The sequence below is a fragment of the Rhinichthys klamathensis genome, unplaced genomic scaffold (genome assembly GCF_029890125.1).
Source record: "Rhinichthys klamathensis goyatoka isolate OS25496 unplaced genomic scaffold, OSU_Roscu_1.1 h1tg000734l_1, whole genome shotgun sequence".
In the NCBI taxonomy this organism is placed as follows: domain Eukaryota; kingdom Metazoa; phylum Chordata; class Actinopteri; order Cypriniformes; family Leuciscidae; genus Rhinichthys; species Rhinichthys klamathensis.
This window is the reverse complement of record NW_026607147.1, coordinates 86,625-107,500: the sequence shown is the minus strand read 5'-3', so window position 1 is coordinate 107,500 and position 20,876 is coordinate 86,625. Positions and strand designations below refer to the sequence as shown.

At 39.6% G+C, this 20,876-nt stretch overlaps 1 protein-coding gene across 1 annotated transcript in view; it reads right to left on the bottom strand.

Annotated features, from left to right (window-relative positions):
• mgat4b (alpha-1,3-mannosyl-glycoprotein 4-beta-N-acetylglucosaminyltransferase B) overlaps positions 1-20,876 on the bottom strand; it is a gene marked incomplete at its 5' end in the record, with an annotated part of 183,262 nt that overhangs the window by 76,922 nt on the left and 85,464 nt on the right. Inside the window, 1 exon segment of the mRNA XM_056242630.1 lies at positions 20,471-20,558. Within this exon segment, the coding sequence (XP_056098605.1) occupies positions 20,471-20,558 (88 nt within the window).

The window sequence follows — 20,876 nt, the reverse complement described above, 5'->3', positions numbered from 1 at the left end:
AGGAGTAGTTCACTTTAGAATGATAATTTCCTGATAATTTACTCGCCCACACATTATCTAGGTTGTTCATGTGTTTCTTTCTGCAGTGGAAAAGAAATGAAGGTTTTTGAGGAAAACGTTCCAGGATGTTTCTCCATATAGTGTCTTCAATGGGGTCCAACGGGTCGAAGGTCCAGATGTGAGTTTCAGTGCAGCTTCAAAGTCTCGACACGATCCAGCCGAGGAATAAGAGTCTGATCTAGACCAGGGGTGCCCAACCCTGCTCCTGCCGATCGACTGTCCTGCACAGTTCATCTCCAACCCTAATTAAACACACCTGCCTTTAATTTTCAAGTGATCCTTAAGACCTTAACTGGTTGCTTCAGGTGTGTTTGATTAGGGTTGGAGATAAACTGTGCAGGACAGTCGATCGGCAGGAGCAGGGTTGGGCACCCCTGATCTAGACAAACCAGCGGACATTTATAACAAAATAAACATTTATATACTTTTATCCACTAATGCTGGTCTTGCACTAGCTGTGATGTGACACACATTTTTTTATTTATTATTTAACCTTTATTTTACCAGGTAGGCCGATTGAGAACAAATTCTCCTTTACAACGGCGACCTGGCCAAGATAAGGTGAACAAATGTGCAAGACAACATAGAGTTACATAATAAGTACACAGAACACAGGAGTGCAAATTACAAATTACAGTGAAACCCAATAAGGCAATTCCAGTCATTGGCGGCTGCAAACTACAAGGATTGGCGGCCGAATGTTGTGCAGGCTTTCGTAGTGACTAAGGCGATATACCTACTAGACCGTAAACTGCGAGTAGGTAGAGCGATGGTAACTAGACAACTTAAGTACAGGGGGACTTTGCCAAGCAGAGACTTTTAAATAAGTTGGTACCAGTGAGTTAAACGCAGAGTAGTTAATGACAGCCAACCGACAAATGCATAGAGCTTGCAGTGGTGAGTGTTGTAAGGGGCATTTGTAACAAAACGTATGACGCTATGGTAAATCACGTCCAGTTTTTTCAGCAGAAAGTTTGAGGCAGTTCTATAAATGACATCGCCAAAGTCGAACATTGGAATGATAGTCATTTTCACCAAAGCAAGTTTGGCAGCATGAGTGGAGGCCCTATTGCGGAAGAGAAAGCCGATTCTAGATTTAACTTTAGATCTAATTTGTTAATGTACGGCTGGAAGGAGAGAGAGCTGTCTAACAAGACACCTAGATATTTATATGTATCAACATATTCTAGTTCAGACCCATCCAGCATGGTGATGCTAGGTAGACAGGCAGGTGTTGGTAGTGATCGCTTGAAAAGCATAAACTTAGTTTTACCAGAATTTAGTAATAACTGAAGGTTTCGGAAGGAATGTTGAATGGCATTGAAACTCTCCTGGAGATTTTTGAGCACAGTATCTAACGAAGGGCATGACGTGTACAGGATAAAGATGGATCTGAGAGTCACCAGCAGCGAGAGCCACATCGTTGATGTAGAGGGAAAATAGAGTCGGCCCGAGAATCGAGCCCTGTGGCACCCCCATAGAGACAGGCATGGGTCCCGACAACAGGCCCTCCGATTTAACACGCTGGACCCTATCGGAGAGATAGTTGGAGAACCAGGCAAGGCAGTCATGGGAAAAGCCCAGGCTATTGAGTCGGCCAATGAGAACACGGTGATTACCCGAATCAAAAGCCTTGGACAGATCGATATAGACGGCTGCACAATAATGCTTTTTATCAATGGTGGCTATGATGTCATTCAAGACCTTTAGGGTAGCCGTGGTACAGCCATGACCAGCACATAAACCAGACTGCATAGTGGAAAGAATGCGGTGGGAATCCAGATGACTGACGATTTGTTTGTTGACCAGTTTTTCGAAAACTTTAGAAAGACAGGGTAGGATGGAAATTGGTCTGTAGCAGTTGGGGTCAAGAGTGTCTCCCCCTTTGAACAGGGGAATGACTGCGGCGGATTTCCAATCTCTCTGGATTTCAGAAGATAAGAGAGAGAGGTTAAATAGACTGGTGATGGGGGCAGCAATAATATTTGCAGATAATTTTAGAAAAGATGGATCCAAATTATCCAGCCCAGCTGATTTGTATGGGTCCAGGTTTTGCAAATCTTTCAGTACAATGGCTGTCTGAATAAGGGTAAAGGAAAAGCGTGTGGAGGGGGCTGGGCACGGGGGTGTTGTGGTTGTAGGACAGCTAGCTTGAGGGCAAGTATCTATATGAAAGGCGTGGCCGGCTTCAGCGAAATGCTTATTAAAGTTCTCTAATATCTTAACCTTATCTGTAGTAACAATATTATCTAATTTTAGGGCTGTAGGAAGTTGGGAGGAGATGACCTTGTTCTCCAGAGTTTTAACAGTGTCCCAAAACTTTTAATTACGCAATCAGGTTGAAAGGTCAAGCGTGATGTAGGTGTAAGAACAGACCTAGTGTTTACAAAGCACTAACGTCATTTACAAATAAATAAATAAAAGGTAAAACAACGATGTCGGACGATTTTGAAGTTGAAGGAGAAAATGAGATTTGAGTTTTGAGAAATTAGTTTTTCGCCCTTCCGTACATTTATAAACATGTGTGACCTTTCAACCCTGATTACGTAACGTGTGTCGCATCACAGCGAGTGCAAGACCAGCATTAGTGAATAAAAGTATATAAATGTTTATTTTGTTATAAATGTCCGCTGGTTTATCTAGATCAGACTCTTATTCCTCGGCTGGATCGTGTCGAGACTTTGAAGCTGCACTGAAACTCACATCTGGACCTTCGACCCGTTGGACCCCATTGAAGTCACTATATGGAGAAACATCCTGGAGTGTGTTCCTCAAAAACCTTAATTTCCTTTCCACCGAAGAAAGAAACACATTAACATCTTAGATGAAGTGGGGGCGAGTAAATCATCAGTAAATTTTAATTCGGAAGTGAACTACTCCTTTAACCGATTCAGTAGAAAAACACACCATTGAGAGCGTACCGTACCATAGATGATTTCCTGTGAAATATCTCAGAAAACACACCAACACACAGCAGAGCAGGATACAATGTCATTTGAGTTTGGATGATAAATATTTTGAATGATTGGCATGTATTTTTGCTGGTTCCTGCAGTGCTGAGAAGCGTCTGCTTGGATTATATTCAGCACACTAATGACTGAAGGGGAAACTGACGCTCTGACACGAGGGACGGGCCTCAATAAACCCTGAGGCGCAGTAATCAGACACACACACATAATCATAATCATGAGAGGGAGACAGCCAAACAGATCAAAAACACTTCAGGCTTTTCAGAACCAAGATTTGCTAGGATTTCCTCCAGGATTTGGAGTGTGAGTTCAGCAAAGCAAGAGAAAGACAGAGAGCATTCAGGATTCACACTAGGGCTGGTTACTCACACAAATTCAATATGGACCAGATTCAATATGGATTCATATATATAAATATATCAAAACGCTCCTTATTTTTATCGAGTTTATGGTTATTGAATGGCTTTTCTGAGGTAAATGTGCTGTTATATTGTTTTATTGACGTCTTTCTGTGGTTGAAACACTGACCCCACTGAGCAAGCGACGTCTGTGGACATACAAAACAGGTTGATATCACGTCCGTCCGTCCAGGCCATAATCTGAACGTCCATTGACATCCAGAATTAGTTGATTAATGACAATGAGAAATTATGTCCAATCTGGCTATAATCTAAACGTCCACTGACAGCCAGAACTAGTTGAGAAAAGACGTTCATACTGGCTATAATCTGGACGTCCGGTGACATCCAGAATTAGTCGATGAATGACTTAAAAAAATATGTCCAATCTGGCCATAATCTAAACGTCCACTGACAGCCAGAACTAGTTGAGAAAAGACGTTCATACTGACTATAATCTGGACGTCCGTTGACATCCAGAAATAGTCCATAAATGACGTGAATAAAGATGTCCAATCTGGCCATTATCTAAACGTCCACTGACAGCCAGAACTAGTTGAGAAAAGACGTTCATACTGACTATAATCTGGACGTCCGTTGACATCCAGAAATGGTCCATAAATGACGTGAATAAAGATGTCCAATCTGGCCATTATCTAAACGTCCACTGACAGCCAGAACTAGTTGAGAAAAGACGTTCATACTGACTATAATCTGGACGTCCGTTGACATCCAGAAATGGTCCATAAATGACGTGAATAAAGATGTCCAATCTGGCCATTATCTAAACGTCCACTGACAGCCAGAACTAGTTGAGAAAAGACGTTCATACTGACTATAATCTGGACGTCCGTTGACATCCAGAAATGGTCCATAAATGACGTGAATAAAGATGTCCAATCTGGCCATTATCTAAACGTCCACTGACAGCCAGAACTAGTTGAGAAAAGACGTTCATACTGACTATAATCTGGACGTCCGTTGACATCCAGAAATGGTCCATAAATGACGTGAATAAAGATGTCCAATCTGGCCATTATCTAAACGTCCACTGACAGCCAGAACTAGTTGAGAAAAGACGTTCATACTGACTATAATCTGGACGTCCGTTGACATCCAGAAATAGTCCATAAATGACGTGAATAAAGATGTCCAATCTGGCCATTATCTAAACGTCCACTGACAGCCAGAACTAGTTGAGAAAAGACGTTCATACTGACTATAATCTGGACGTCCGTTGACATCCAGAAATGGTCCATAAATGACGTGAATAAAGATGTCCAATCTGGCCATTATCTAAACGTCCACTGACAGCCAGAACTAGTTGAGAAAAGACGTTCATACTGACTATAATCTGGACGTCCGTTGACATCCAGAAATGGTCCATAAATGACGTGAATAAAGATGTCCAATCTGGCCATTATCTAAACGTCCACTGACAGCCAGAACTAGTTGAGAAAAGACGTTCATACTGACTATAATCTGGACGTCCGTTGACATCCAGAAATGGTCCATAAATGACGTGAATAAAGATGTCCAATCTGGCCATTATCTAAACGTCCACTGACAGCCAGAACTAGTTGAGAAAAGACGTTCATACTGACTATAATCTGGACGTCCGTTGACATCCAGAAACAGTCAATAAATTACGTAAATAAAAGATGTCCAATCTGGCCATTATCTAAACGTCCACTGACAGCCAGAACTAGTTGAGAAAAGACGTTCATACTGACTATAATCTGGACGTCCGTTGACATCCAGAAACAGTCAATAAATTACGTAAATAAAAGATGTCCAATCTGGCCATTATCTAAACGTCCACTGACAGCCAGAACTAGTTCAGAACAGATGTTCATACTGCACTGTAAAAAAAATATCCTAATTTTACAGTAAATAACTTCCTATGTTCATCATTGTGGTTGCGTTCATGTGTGTTCAATTCGTAAATACGATCTTTATGACATGTCTTGAATGCATCAATAGCTCTATTTTAGGGACAATCCTTACAAACAATCATTGCTAAAATACATTACAGACTGTCACAGTGAGAAGATCTTTGTCCTTTATAAATGCTAAAGACCTAACCACTGCAGTCAACACCTTGGAGTATCCATGCTGTTAAATAAAAGTCTGTAGACAAGGGTTAAGGTTAGGGTTAACCCCTTAATTTCTAACCCCCGGTTTCACAGACAGGGTTTAGATATAAAGCCAGGATTAGGCCTTAGTTAAATTTGGGCATTCAATTATAGCTTTTAAAAATGTACCTTAGAAGAAAAAAACATTACTGGTGTGCATCTTGAGACAAAACAATGGCACTGACATAAGATATGTCAGTATAGCCTACAAGTTGCTTTCAGGTAATACAGCTCAAACGTGCATTTTAGTCTGGACTACAGGCTTAAAGGAGAACTCCGGCGCAAAATGAACCTCGGGTGTAATAACACATTGGTACAGACTAAATCGTTCCCTGAGATTTGTTTTCATGATAATCGAATGTAAAGAGTTTTATCTCTAAAAACAGTTTAGCTTATAACGCTAGTATATTGGGCATAGCGTAAGCAAAAAGAGATCGCTAGTTAATACCACCAACAAGGCTCAAATTAGCCCCACACTTACACGGCAGCATAATGAGGGTCCTTACATGCAAACCGAAGCATTGAGAACTTTGTAAGTGTATAGACAGTTTAATAAGAAGATACTTTACACAGACAGTACAGTTAGCGCATACAGACAGGAGCCATCTTGGAAAACAGTCTCGATCAGTCAAACCACGAACACGGTGATACGTGAGCTGAACTGTGACTTGGAATCTCATATGGTCCGTTGTTTCCGGAAGAAAGCACTGAGCGCGTAAGAGAAGCACTTAACGCAACAGAGAAAATAAAAAAATAAATATAATTTATCTTATCTTCAATATCTACACGTACTGTTCGCTCACCCTCGTGGTTCGATTGGTCGAGACTGTTTTCCAAGATGGCTCCTGTCTGTATGCGCTAACTGTACTGTCTGTGTAAAGTATCTTCTTATTAAACTGTCTATACACTTACAAAGTTCTCAATGCTTCAGTTTGCATGTAAGGACCCTCATTATGCTGCCGTGTTAGTGTGGGGCTAATTTGAGCCTTGTTAGTGGTATAAACTAGCGATCTCTTTTTGCTTACTCTATGCCAATATACTAGCGTTATAAGCTAAACTGTTTTTAGAGATAAAACTCTTTATATTCGATTATCATGAAAACAAATCTCAGGGAACGATTTAGTCTGTACCAATGTGTTATTACACCCGACCCGAGGTTCATTTTGCACCGGAGTTCTCCTTTAAGCCTTGCCTGTGAAACCCAGGGTATTATGTTGTAACTTAATTATACCAATGTTAGCAAGTGTTGCGTTGGACAGAGGGATTAACCCTAAACCAACATGTTGTGTAACAGTACCACAAAGCATGTTGACATTTATTAGGCATTAGAGTGTTTCTAAAGGAAAGGTCAAGAATTTGTGAAAGTGCAAAAGGGTCATTATGGGTCACATGAATGTAACTCTAATGTCACCACCATGATACCAATCCATTAGTTTTTCACATACGTCATACAGAATTGTATATGAATGGATATGCAGTGTTTGCTCTGTTTAATTATACTGTTTGCTCTATTAAATTGCTGTTTATCAGAACAGTGATAAATAAATGTTATTATATATGGTATACAAGTTACTGTTTAATCTTTCATTTTTTATCTTTCATTTTTTATCTTTCATTTTTAATCATACACTGCAATGAAAACACATTTAAACAATTGATTAAATATAACAGCCAGCCTACAAATACAACTAAATAGCACGTGTATATTTTTTTCCTATTCTTTCATTTAAAACATTTCATATTGTCCTGTTATTGCAATGTTTTCACACTATTGGCTGTCTCTCCGAGTTGTTTTGAGCATGATTGGTTATTCTGACTGTCATCCAGGAATCTGGCCAATGACAACTATGCGCGCCTTTACCAGTCAAGTTTGAATACGTCAGTTGAAGTGAGTGGGTGTGTGTGCTGCTGCTCGGGACCTACTTCGGTTTTGTGGCTTTTACATTGTTTAAAACATGGATTATTTTACATCGGACTGCTAAATGTTTATTTTGAGCGAGTTGCGGGATGTAAATGAAGAACAAACAAGGAATATGGACAACGAATAATGGACATATTGCAATCTACGGAAGGTAACGTAAATAACTTTTTATTTTATACAAATTCTAATACATCAAAATATAGTGTATTAAATGGAGAATCTAAACGCGATTAGAGAAATATTGATATTAGTACGGTATTCCAATGTATTAGGCTAATTATGTGCTGAGCTAGCATGTGTATTGTCAGCTAACTTAGTTTATGATAAAAAAATAAAATAAAACTCAGCATTGGAGCTTTACAATGAGTGAACTGAGAACATTGTCTCTTTAGACAGAAGAACTCGAACCACACTCCTTTACTCGAGTCTAGAAGAATCTGCAAACTAGGCTTTTAAATTGTTGATCGCGGATTTAACGTTAAAGTTAGGCCTAACGTTATTGTCTTGGAGCTGGTGAGTCAATTTTGCAAGCTTTTGCAAATGTCTCTGTTAGTAGCCTAAGTAAAAACAAATAGCTAATATTGCTGTGTGTGTTTCCTTCATGATCCAGGCATTTTGGGAGTAACGTTAAATATTATCCAGCCACACGATCTTCAGATGGTGAGTATTGTCATAAAATACACGTGAAATAGAGGCAGAACATGGACACTCTGCTCAAAGGCACACTGGTTCAAACCCTCCAGACAATGTTTTATCTTCTATCTTCTTGAGTTTATACAGGCCTAGCTGACCCAAAAATAAATGTCTAACTTACTTTTGTGAAACACAAGAATGTTGGGAATAAAACAACTGTATGAGAAAAACAAAAACAAATAAGGCATTTCTCAAGATATCTTAATTATGGTTCTACATAAGAAACTCATACAGTTTCAACATGAGGGTGAGTAGGCTAAATAATGAGAGAACTTTTCTTTTTGTTTGGATGAGCTGTTCTTTTAAGGACATTTGCTAAATTAACCATGGTTTTTATTATAGTAAAGGTGTAGAAACCATGTTTTTTTATGGTGGATTGATTACAATATTTTATTACCATTTGGTTAGTGTCACAAAACATTGTTAATTTTAGTAAGGGTTCTCCAGATTTATATAACACATAACCTGTATAATTTATTTAAGGAACACATTCAAAATGGTCCTATGTCACCCAGATCAATAATCTATTAACGCACTTTTTAACTTTTTTTTTTTTTAGATCAAGCATTGGAACAATGTTTACGGAGCAGAACAGGCACCAACAGAGAAACAAGTCCATCACTAGTAAGTATCCATTGCAGTATCTAAAACCGTAGTCAATTTTAAAGGCACAGTGCACTCCAAAATAAAAAAAATATCTCTTTTTTCCCGTGCCATTCCAGATGTATATGACTTTCTTTCCACAAAGATTTTTTGAAAAATTATCCATTATTGTTAGCCAATATAATGCAAGTGCATGCACCAGAAACTTCATACAGTACAGCCTGCTGTGTTGTTCACACAAGATGTTTTCTGCATTTATCATGTGAGCTTTACAATGCTCTTGGACTTTTTCGACCTTCCGCATTTTGGTGTCTATTCACTTGCAGTATTTAACACAAACACAAGAGATGGATAATTTTTCTAAAAGTCTAGTTTATTTTTTCTAAAATGTGTTCATCTGAAGAAAGAAAATCACATACCCTTTCGGACGGCATAAGGTAGAGAAAATAAAGGGGGTATCAGTTTACTCTCCTTTAGCTACTATTTATAAACCTTACATGTGATTTAATAAATTTACAATTAAAGGGGTGTTCCAAGCAAACAGGTGTGTTTATATTAGGGGTGTACGATTCAGAAAATGTCACGATTCCGATTTTTAGGCTCAAGATTCGATTCAATAGCGATTTTCGATGCAAAAACGATTCTCGATTTAAAAAAACGATTCACAGTATGTAAATGTAGTTACTTTTCCTATGTAGGTATTAGGGATGTGCATCTCCATAACTGAGGCCGATGCGATACGCATGTCGATGCATAGCCAACGATACGATACATTAAAGATAGGCTACATATAAGCAGCTACCGATGCAATGCAATGCGATTCACTATTATTACGATGCGGTGCGATTTGATTTCAACTCAACGCGATGCGATTCAATGTAATACGATGCAATGGAGAAAAATATGATGCTATGCAATTCAATATTCAATTTTTTTATTTATTTTGTTCATATTTTGTGCCATCTGACTTTTAACGCATGGCTCTTTCACATACAAAAGATTTGGTTTTCAAAACAAAAAAAAACATAGCGTTGCGACGTTCGTCTGTTATAGGACAACTTAGTTTGAATAAACGAGCAGACACTGCTACTTGCTCTACGTTTATTTAGAATTAACAGCCAGACAACTAGCAGTGACTTGAGCTTTCCATTAAATGAATCACACACAGTAAACAAATCCTTAAAGACCCACTCCGATGAAAATAATGTTTTTCTAGGTGTTAACATGTTCTTGTGGCATTTTTCTGATGTTAGAGGACATATCTTGAGAAAAATAAGCTCAAAGTTGTATTTCTGAGTATTTCTACATTCAAATGGCCGTGAATCAGTAGCAGACGCTAAAATGCCGGCTAAAATAGACTGGAGTTGTGACGTAGTAACTCCACTGGGCGTCTCCACACGCGATGTCTTGGAGTGAAATAATGATTGGTGATCGGTGATAACTTTGATTAACTTCGGATAATAATAATTAACGTGTATATAATACTGTTGCCCCACCGGTATTGGGGGTGTAAGCTAGCGGGAGAGACAGAGCTCTCAGCAACGGGCAGGGGGAGGGTCGTCTCCGTGCCAACGGCTCCGCCCACAACGCAGAGGCGAATTGCTAATGAGCTACTGCCGCTCTGCTGAAGCGAAGTCCCAGAATACGGCACAGGTTTTGTGATTTTGGCTAAAAATGGCATAATCATAATTTAAAGACCACTGGGAATGTTTAAAAATAGCTCAAAATATGATCGGAGTGGGACTTTAACAAAAAAAAATCAAACAGGCCTATTCTGGTGGGTGCGGTGATGCGGTGGTGTAACATGTAAGGCTGGTGCTGCCAATAAGCACCTAAAATCTGTCACAAAGAACCGGCAAAAGTAATGATTATGAATATGTAAAATATAGCAATGAGATATTTTAATTGTTTATTAATAAACAAGTGTTTTCTTTGCCAGTGTCGGCTGCAAAGATGAAGTTGACGATGCTGACTCACGATCTTCGCAGTAGTCAACGCGCCAGAGAGAAATACACAATTCATACGGATTATTACATAAGCAGAGAGCAGTCTGTAGTCTGTTTTCTTACGTTTTGAATTGTTCTGTTTAAAAGTAGACCTGTCTGTGAGGCAAGTAGGCTACCTTATATGCTGAGTTTCGGTTCATTTATGAGACGAGCTCCAGTTCACGCGCCGGCGCCTCCGTGTTTATCGTCTGCTATATTTACTTCTTATTTATTAAATCCAGGCAATTGGTTGATGAAACATTGATTAAAATTAAGATACAATTAATACAAAACTAAATGCACTTTAAAGAAAGGTTTTGTGCTTTCTGTTTGGTGTGTCTGTGAAATTTTTAAAGCATCTTTTAGTGCCGCGTTCAGAGCGCTCACGTCTGTAACATTGTTTTTTCCTCATAAATGCAAACACAATTTTTTTTTTTTACTTTTTTTTTTGTTCTGTGGAGTAGAGCCCGACCGATATGGATTTTTGGGGGCCGATGCCGATACCGATATTAGGGAGTAAAAAAAGGCCGATACCGATATATCGGCCGATATTATTTATGTGTATATTATAATACAGTAGCAATATTATTTATGTGTATTATAGTACAGTATACCAGTCAAAAGTTTGGACACTTTCCTATTGGTGTGTACAAACTTTTGATGGGTACTTTACACAGTATAAACAGAATAAATATATTTTATAAACACGTTTTGCAATGATCACTCAAATGTGGTGATCAAACACTTGTGTGACACAGATATGTAATGGATGCAGGGGGAATGATAGAATGAGAATTATACAGCTGAGCTGTAACCAAACTAGTTTGCATTGCATGTTATATTATATTATATTATATTCTAATACTGTTGCATAATCTTCACTAACGACTTTGTCTTTTAATTTAGTCATAACTTGTATCAATAAATATATAAAAAGTGTCACTGACAAAACCTTAATATCTTCTATTTTTACTCTTAATTCCTCTAATCTCTACCAGTGGAGGAAGAACTCAGATCTTTTTACTAAAGTAAAATTAATAATATCATAATGAAAACGTTTTTAATTACATATGTACAGTACTTTTATACTATTTTAAATAATTAGTAAGCAAAATGTACTAAACGTGAAACTAGGCTACTCTTAATGCAAAATGGCCCTATATAAAGTGTTATAATTATATAAATTATTGGAATATTGCTTGATGTTGTAACGTAGCGTTATCAGGCAGAATGAGCTTTAACACTGTCTACACCGGACGCGGCCGTTACTGCTTGCGTCGCAACAGCTGTTTACCCGAGACAAAGCAGAATCAGTTTACTGTCGGAGATCGCTCGCGCCACGCATTTTAATCAATGTTTCATCAACCAATTGCCTTAATAAATAAGAAGTAGGCCTAAATATAGCAGACAATATAATCAGGACTTCTCAGTTGCGCGCTTGCAATAGTCACAAGCTCACACAATACGTGACAGAGGCTGTAGCAGAGAAATCAATTCTGTGAATTACACTGCGCAAATCACAATTAGGCTACTACCCACCGGATGAAGAAGGGTTGGCTCTCAGTCTCCACAGGCTACATAAAATATTCATTTTATTTATTTTTCGTGTTCGCATTAAGGAAAAACAATGTTACAGACGCGACAGTTCAGCACTACGGACGTGAGCGCTCTGAAAGCGGCACTAAAATATGCTTTGAAACTTTTACATAGACATCAAACAGAAAGCACAAAACCTTTCGTTTCAAAGTGAATTTCGTTTTGTATTAATTGTATCTTAATTTTAATCAATGTTTCATCAACCATTTGTCTGGATTTAATTTATAAGAAGTAAATTTAGCAGACGATAGATAATCTCGACACGGAGGCGCCTGCGGGTGAACTGGAGCTCGTCTCATGAACCGAAACTCAGCGTATAGACCTGAGAATTGAAATATATCTATATTGAAATGTCTGCTTTTAAACAGAACAATTCAAAACGAAAGACAGACAGACTTATGTAATCGAATGAAATGTGCATTTCTCTCTGGCACGCGTTCACTAAAGATCGCAAGTCAGCTTCGTCAACTTCATCTTTGGCTGACACTGACTGAAAACACTTGTTTATTAATAAAAAATTAAAATGTCTCCTTGCTATATTTGTTGTATTCATAATCATTACTTTTGCCAGTTCTTGTGACAGCTTTTAGGTGCTTTATTGGCAGCGCCACCCTTACATGAATCACCGCACCCGCATTTTTTAAAATATTCATTTATCGGCCATTATAAATGCCGATACCGATAGTTAGGAAAATGCCTAAAATCGGCCGATAATATCGGCCCGCCGATATATCGGTCGGGCTCTACTGTGGAGATTACAGTTAGGCCTACTCATAATTTGTATTCTGAATACGTAACGCTGGTATATGTATTCCGTTACTCCCCAACACTGATATTAGTATAACCTTATCTGCAATATATTTTAATAACACGGTTTTGGCGGTTATAGAGTTCTAATGACTGTGTTCAACTATAACCATCGGTCTCACGGTTATATAATAACCGTCACACCCCTAGTTTTAACATAAACAATAATAAAAATAAAAAACCTTTCACAAACAGGTCTTTGATAACTGTATTCAAATGTAAATAAATATATATGTTAGGGGTGTGACGGTTCACAAAATTCACGGTTCGGTACGTTTTTGATACAGCAAAAAGAAAGAAAAGCCAGAGAAATTTCCTTGATTTAATTTTTTTAATAATTTTTCATCAAAGTATGATAATTTTTTACTTTGAGCAGTGATGGAGCTACACTTGACTCTTCTTAGGAGCATATAAAACAAAAACAGCTCCTTGCTCCTTGAAAAAAATTAATTGTAATATTGTAGTAGTTATAAACAAAGGTTTATTTTATTTCAGATTAACATTTGAGGGCAGCAATTTTATTCATAATGTCGAAATAAAACCGACGTAACGTTACTTGAACGCATTATAGCCTACTATTCCTGCCAAACTTCCATGGTTACAGTTAGTAGTGTTACTACAGTAAATCCATGGTGAATGTTGCTGATCTGTGGGCACTGGATAGTTCATTCATGGCACAATGTTTATTCCTGTTTTCCACGTCAGCGCTGTTTGATCCGTTAATAACGAAGAAATGTGAATGTTTCTCACTAGATCTCGCTGCGATATTATTACTTCAGTGGCAAATTCAACTGCTTTCTTTACTGGATCTCTTAGTGCTGTGTAGTAACAGTGTCGCTTGATCAAGACGCTGGATTGGTCCAAACTGATAAACGATCCGTCAACCACACAATAACGAGTAGCGCAGCTGCAGTTTCGTTCCGCTTACATTACGTTTGCTATTTGATGTTGGGCAATGTTGTGGTCGCAGCAGCGTCTCTTACATTATGAGCACGCTTGCCACGCCCCTACATTTTAAATAACGAAATTTTGGTCAGCAGGAAAAATGGTCCAACAAACCGTTCGGTTTGTAATGCACACTGAACCGAAAGCCTCGTACCGAACGGTTCAATACGAATACGAATATATTAGGGATGCACGATGATATCGGGACAACATCGGTATCGGCCGATAAAAGCTTAAAATGACCATCATCGGCATCGGCCGATATGAATATTTCTGCCGATGAGCCTTGCCGATAGGGTGGCGTGTTTCCTATGCGCACGTGACGCGAACGAAGCATGAGCGCCAGCAAAACTTCCAACTAGGGGTGTGCGTCCCACGGTTTTTGATCGTGGACGATTAAAATGTCTCCACGATCTGCTTTTGAAGAAAAATCATTGTATCGTGCATTCTATCAGTTCAATTCTGGCGCCTTCATCTCAACATACTGTACAACGCGACGTACATTCACATCACATCACATGTAAAAGCAGAGGTAGAGTTACACTCACGGTCACGGGACACCGCAATTCACAAAAGTTCATTATTTGCATGTGCGTCAAAGTCTTGCTAGGTAAACATATCATTCACGTGCTGATGCGCTGTTCTAACATCCGCTTTTCTGAGCGCGTTACACCCGACGCTCACAGGAACTAAAAGCCTGTCACAGAGTCTGCATACCGGACTAATCTTTCGAGTCTTATTGCGCTGATACTGTCAAATACACACACGGTTTACATAAACAAAGTTGGTTATGTCTAAAGTGAAAGCAAACAGAGAAAATCTGCTTGTCAAATGCGTGTATATTAGACGCGTCGCGTGCAGTTCTTAAAGAGACAGTAATAATATGCTGCCGCTTGTCCTTAAAGAGATACTGCACCCAGAAATAAAAATTCTGTCATTATTTACTCACTCTAATGTTGTTCCAAACCTGTATTCATTTCTTTCTTGTGCTTAAATATACTATGGAAGTCACTGAAGTACAGCAACTGTTTGGTTAGCCACATTCTTCCAAATAACTTTTATAATTTCAACAGAAGAAAGAAACTTGAGAGAGTAAATGATGACAATTTAAATTTTGGGGAGAACTATCTCGTTAATGTTAATAAAACAAAAAAACACAAAGAGGAAATCACTCACTGCTCTTGACTGAGAACTTTAATAGAAGCTTTAATAAGCTTTTTTTGCACTTAAAAAAACACACAAATATATCGGTATCGGCATCGGGCAAAATTAGTCTGAAAATATCGGCATATCGAATATCGGCCAAAATCCTATATCGTGCATCCCTAGAATATATATATGTGTATGTGTGTGTGGAATGCTTTATATCAGGCTTGATGTAATTTTACTTGATTTGTGATTTAATAACTGTTTCATTTCATTGATTCGAGTACTAACATTTTCTATGCATCTCTGCTGCAAGCTAAACCACAACAGTGGCGTTTGTATTTATTTATTTTACATGTGTATTTTTTTGCTTTGATTGTAGCTGCTGTCATGAAATGGGACCCAGCTGCAACAGAGGCCCAAATAAAGTCTGCAGCCGATCATCTGAAACATGCCCCCGGGAGAGTCGGGGCTTGCCGCTATAAATGAAGCTTGTGAAGCTTATAGCAGCCACATTTTGTTAATTGATATGTTATACTGTTTTAACAACATTTTATAGATTATTTAAAGGGAAATTGTGTTAATTTATAACTTTACTGTTCTGGCTTTTAAGTTTTGGTCCAGTAGAACAAAATAGTAATAAAATATATATTTTGAGATTTAAATAGTTGATTTCTTGGAGTGATCAGTTTGGTTTACAGGCAAATGGTAAGCAGTTTATTACAATTATATTGATAAGATATACAAATGCAAGACTCTACACAGTTCCCGTATTCAATTGAGTATTCAATATTATCAAAATTCTTTCAAATCTTATTTAGGTCTATGGTCTGTGTGTCTGCAGTTTCATGACACGACAACCATTAACAATGAGTAACTGGGTTTTTCTCAGTGAGAACTAACTCACTGCCACTGTTTTGAAGTAAAGATTTTTTAAAGTTGGATCCTTGCAAAATGCACAAATGGGATTTCCGTTTCAATATGGGTCTTTAACAGTCTTCTTTGACATTTCTACTACAGAAAACGTGACTAATACAACTTTTATTCTGGCTGCCTTTAGATGTCTAACAATTAACTCTGTAGCATGTCTTTAATTGACGTCTAAACAATGTCCAAAAAAAAATTATAAAAAACGTTCATTCTGGCTCCTGTGAGGACGTCTTCTGGATGTCTAACAATTACGTCTGTAGCACGTCTTTAATTTACGTCTATACAACGTCCAGAAAAGACGTATAAAAAACTTTCATTCTGGCTCCTGTGGGGACGTCTTCTGGATGTCTAACAATTACGTCTGTAGCACGTCTTTAATTTACGTCTAAACAACGTCCAGAAAAGACGTATAAAAAACTTTCATTCTGGCTCCTGTGAGGACGTCTTCTGGATGTCTAACAATTACGTCTGTAGCACGTCTTTAATTTACGTCTAAACAACGTCCAGAAAAGACGTATAAAAAACTTTCATTCTGGCTCCTGTGGGGACGTCTTCTGGATGTCTAACAATTACGTCTGTAGCACGTCTTTAATTTACGTCTAAACAACGTCCAGAAAAGACGTATAAAAAACTTTCATTCTGGCTCCTGTGAGGACGTCTTCTGGATGTTTAAAAATTACGTCTGTAGCACGTCTTTAATTGACGTCTAAACAACGTCCAGAAAAGACGTATAAAAAACTTTCATTCTGGCTCCTGTGAGGACGTCTTCTGGATGTCTAACAATTACGTCTGTAGCACGTCTTTAATTTACGTCTATACAATGTCCAGCAAAGACGTATAAAAAAACTTTCATTCTGGCTCCTGTGAGGACGTCTTCTGGATGTCTAACAATTACGTCTGTAGCACGTCTTTAATTTACGTCTATACAACGTCCAGAAAAGACGTATAAAAAACTTTCATTCTGGCTCCTGTGAGGACGTCTTCTGGATGTCTAACAATTACGTCTGTAGCACGTCTTTAATTTACGTCTAAACAACGTCCAGAAAAGACGTATAAAAAACTTTCATTCTGGCTCCTGTGAGGATGTCTTCTGGATGTTTAAAAATTACGTCTGTAGCACGTCTTTAATTGACGTCTAAACAACGTCCTGAAAAGACGTATAAAAAACTTTCATTCTGGCTCCTGTGAGGACGTCTTTTGGATGTCTAACAATTACGTCTTTTAGACGTATTATAGACGACTCTTTGCTCGCTGGGACTGATGGGTTACATGAGACATGATTGATTCAGTGAGTTGTTCTGTATCTTCTGATGTTCACTGATGTTTATTTGCTGCTGTAACTAGTAAAGAGGAAGAGATGATCGCTTCATCTGTCTCACACATTAAAGAGACACAAACACACATTTACTGATTGAATTAAGTGATGAAACTGACAGATTTTAAAAGTTGAGACTTTGTTTCACATCAGAAGTAATAAAGCATAAAGCTTATTGTGATTATTGACTGGGAGCTACAAATAATGTTTAGTGAAGTTTTGTTCAACTGAAAACAGCACTAACTAAAAGATCAATTCTTCTGATTTAAGAATCAATATCGGTCTATCTAAATGAGAATAAATTGCAGTATGTTATAATCAGTATGTTCAACCCAATCCCAAATAAAACATCTTTTCCATGTGTTGAATTGTGCTGGTGTATGTTCATGTAACGCTGAAGTGTAACACTGGCGCTCTCTCAGGAGAATGTCACCGTGCAGACGCTTTAATAGTGACAAATGATATTGCATCAAGTTGTCTTTTCTGACGGTTTATTTAAACTCCTGTCTTTTCACCATCTTGAACCTGTTTACTCATTTAACGATGCAGAATTATTTAAAGCAAACCAACAACATTTACATCACACGCTTCATACGAGCATGAGTGTTTATGGGCTGAATCGTGAATACTGCGTGTGCACTTCACTAATAAATTAGTGTGCGCTTCACAGGTGTGCGCTTCACAGGTGTGCGCTTCACAGGTGTGCACTCACTTCACAGGTGTGCACTTCACAGGTGTGCACTTCACAGGTGTGCACTCACTTCACAGGTGTGCACTTCACAGGTGTGCACTTCACAGGTGTGCGCTTCACAGGTGTGCACTCACTTCACAGGTGTGCACTCACTTCACAGGTGTGCACTTCACAGGTGTGCACTTCACAGGTGTGCACTTCACAGGTGTGCACTTCACAGGTGTGCACTCACTTCACAGGTGTGCACTCACTTCACAGGTGTGCACTCACTTCACAGGTGTGCACTTCACAGGTGTGCGCTTCACAGGTGTGCGCTTCACAGGTGTGCACTCACTTCACAGGTGTGCACTTCACAGGTGTGCGCTTCACAGGTGTGCGCTTCACAGGTGTGCGCTTCACAGGTGTGCGCTTCACAGGTGTGCACTCACTTCACAGGTGTGCACTTCACAGGTGTGCGCTTCACAGGTGTGCACTTCACAGGTGTGCACTTCACAGGTGTGCGCTTCACAGGTGTGCGCTTCACAGGTGTGCACTCACTTCACAGGTGTGCGCTTCACAGGTGTACACTTACTTTACAGGTGTGTACTACACAGGTGTGCGCTTCACAGGTGTACACTTACTTTACAGGTGTGTACTCACTTCACAGGTGTGCGCTTCACAGGTGTACACTTACTTTACAGGAGTGCACTACACAGGTGTGCGCTTCACAGGTGTACACTTACTTTACAGGTGTGTACTCACTTCACAGGTGTGCGCTTCACAGGTGTGCACTCACTTCACAGGTGTGCGCTTCACAGGTGTACACTTACTTTACAGGTGTGTACTACACAGGTGTGCGCTTCACAGGTGTACACTTACTTTACAGGTGTGTACTCACTTCACAGGTGTGCGCTTCACAGGTGTACACTTACTTTACAGGAGTGCACTACACAGGTGTGCGCTTCACAGGTGTACACTTACTTTACAGGTGTGTACTCACTTCACAGGTGTGCGCTTCACAGGTGTGCACTTACTTTACAGGTGTGTACTACACAGGTGTGCGCTTCACAGGTGTACACTTACTTTACAGGTGTGTACTCACTTCACAGGTGTGCGCTTCACAGGTGTACACTTACTTTACAGGTGTGCACTACACAGGTGTGCGCTTCACAGGTGTACACTTACTTTACAGGTGTGCACTACACAGGTGTGCGCTTCACAGGTGTACACTTACTTCACAGGTGTGCGCTTCACAGGTGTACACTTACTTTACAGGTGTGCACTACACAGGTGTGCACTTCACAGATGTGCACTACACAGGTGTGCGCTACACAGGTGTGCACTTACTTTACAGGTGTGCGCTTCACAGGTGTACACTTACTTCACAGGTGTGCACTCACTTCACAGGTGTGCGCTTCACAGGTGTACACTTGACAGGTGTGCACTACACAGGTGTGCGCTTCACAGGTGTACACTTACTTTACAGGTGTGCACTACACAGGTGTGCACTTCACAGATGTGCACTACACAGGTGTGCGCTACACAGGTGTGCACTTACTTTACAGGTGTGCGCTACACAGGTGTGCACTTACTTTACAGGTGTGCGCTACACAGGTGTGCACTTACTTTACAGGTGTGCGCTTCACAGGTGTACACTTACTTCACAGGTGTGCACTCACTTCACAGGTGTGCGCTTCACAGGTGTACCCTTACTTTACAGGTGTGCACTACACAGGTGTGCGCTTCACAGGTGTACACTTACTTTACAGGTGTGCACTACACAGGTGTGCGCTTCACAGGTGTACACTTACTTTACAGGTGTGCACTACACAGGTGTGCGCTTCACAGGTGTACACTTACTTCACAGGTGTGCGCTTCACAGGTGTACACTTACTTTACAGGTGTGCACTACACAGGTGTGCACTTACTTTACAGGTGTGCGCTTCACAGGTGTACACTTACTTTACAGGTGTGCGCTACACAGGTGTACACTTGCTTCACAGGTGTACACTTACTTTACAGGTGTGCACTACACAGGTGTGCGCTACACAGGTGTGCACTTACTTTACAGGTGTGCCCTTCACAGGTGTGCGGTTCACAGGTGTGCACTACACAGGTGTGCACTACACAGGTGTGCGCTTCACAGGTGTGCACTACACAGGTGTGCGCTTCACAGGTGTGCACTACACAGGTGTGCACTTATTTTACAGGTGTGCACTACACAGGTGTGCACTTCACAGGTGTGCACTTCACAGGTGTGCACTTCACAGGTGTGCGGTTCACAGGTGTGCACTCACCTATTCTGATGAAGCCGTCTTCTGTGCGCTGGTACTTCGGCGTCTTCTCTCTCCCCTCCTTCAGTGCTTCTTTCTCGGACTGAATATTCTGATCAAGAGGGACAGAAGTGTTGAAGTGTTTCAGCATGTAACACACACACACACACACACACACTCTCTCACTCACTCACTCACTCGCTCGAGTCATTTGTCAACAGATTAGCCCATAATCTAGTTTTTACCGTAAAACGGCAAACCAATATTGCAAATGATCTCAATTAATACATTTACATTTAATTATTTAGCAGATTAAACTAACAGCAGGGCAACAATATGCAAGTGCCGTGACCAGTCCCAGTTAGTCCAGCACAGAACACGTAGCAAGGTGTTTTTTAAATAGATATAGATTAGTAAATGTTAGTATTAA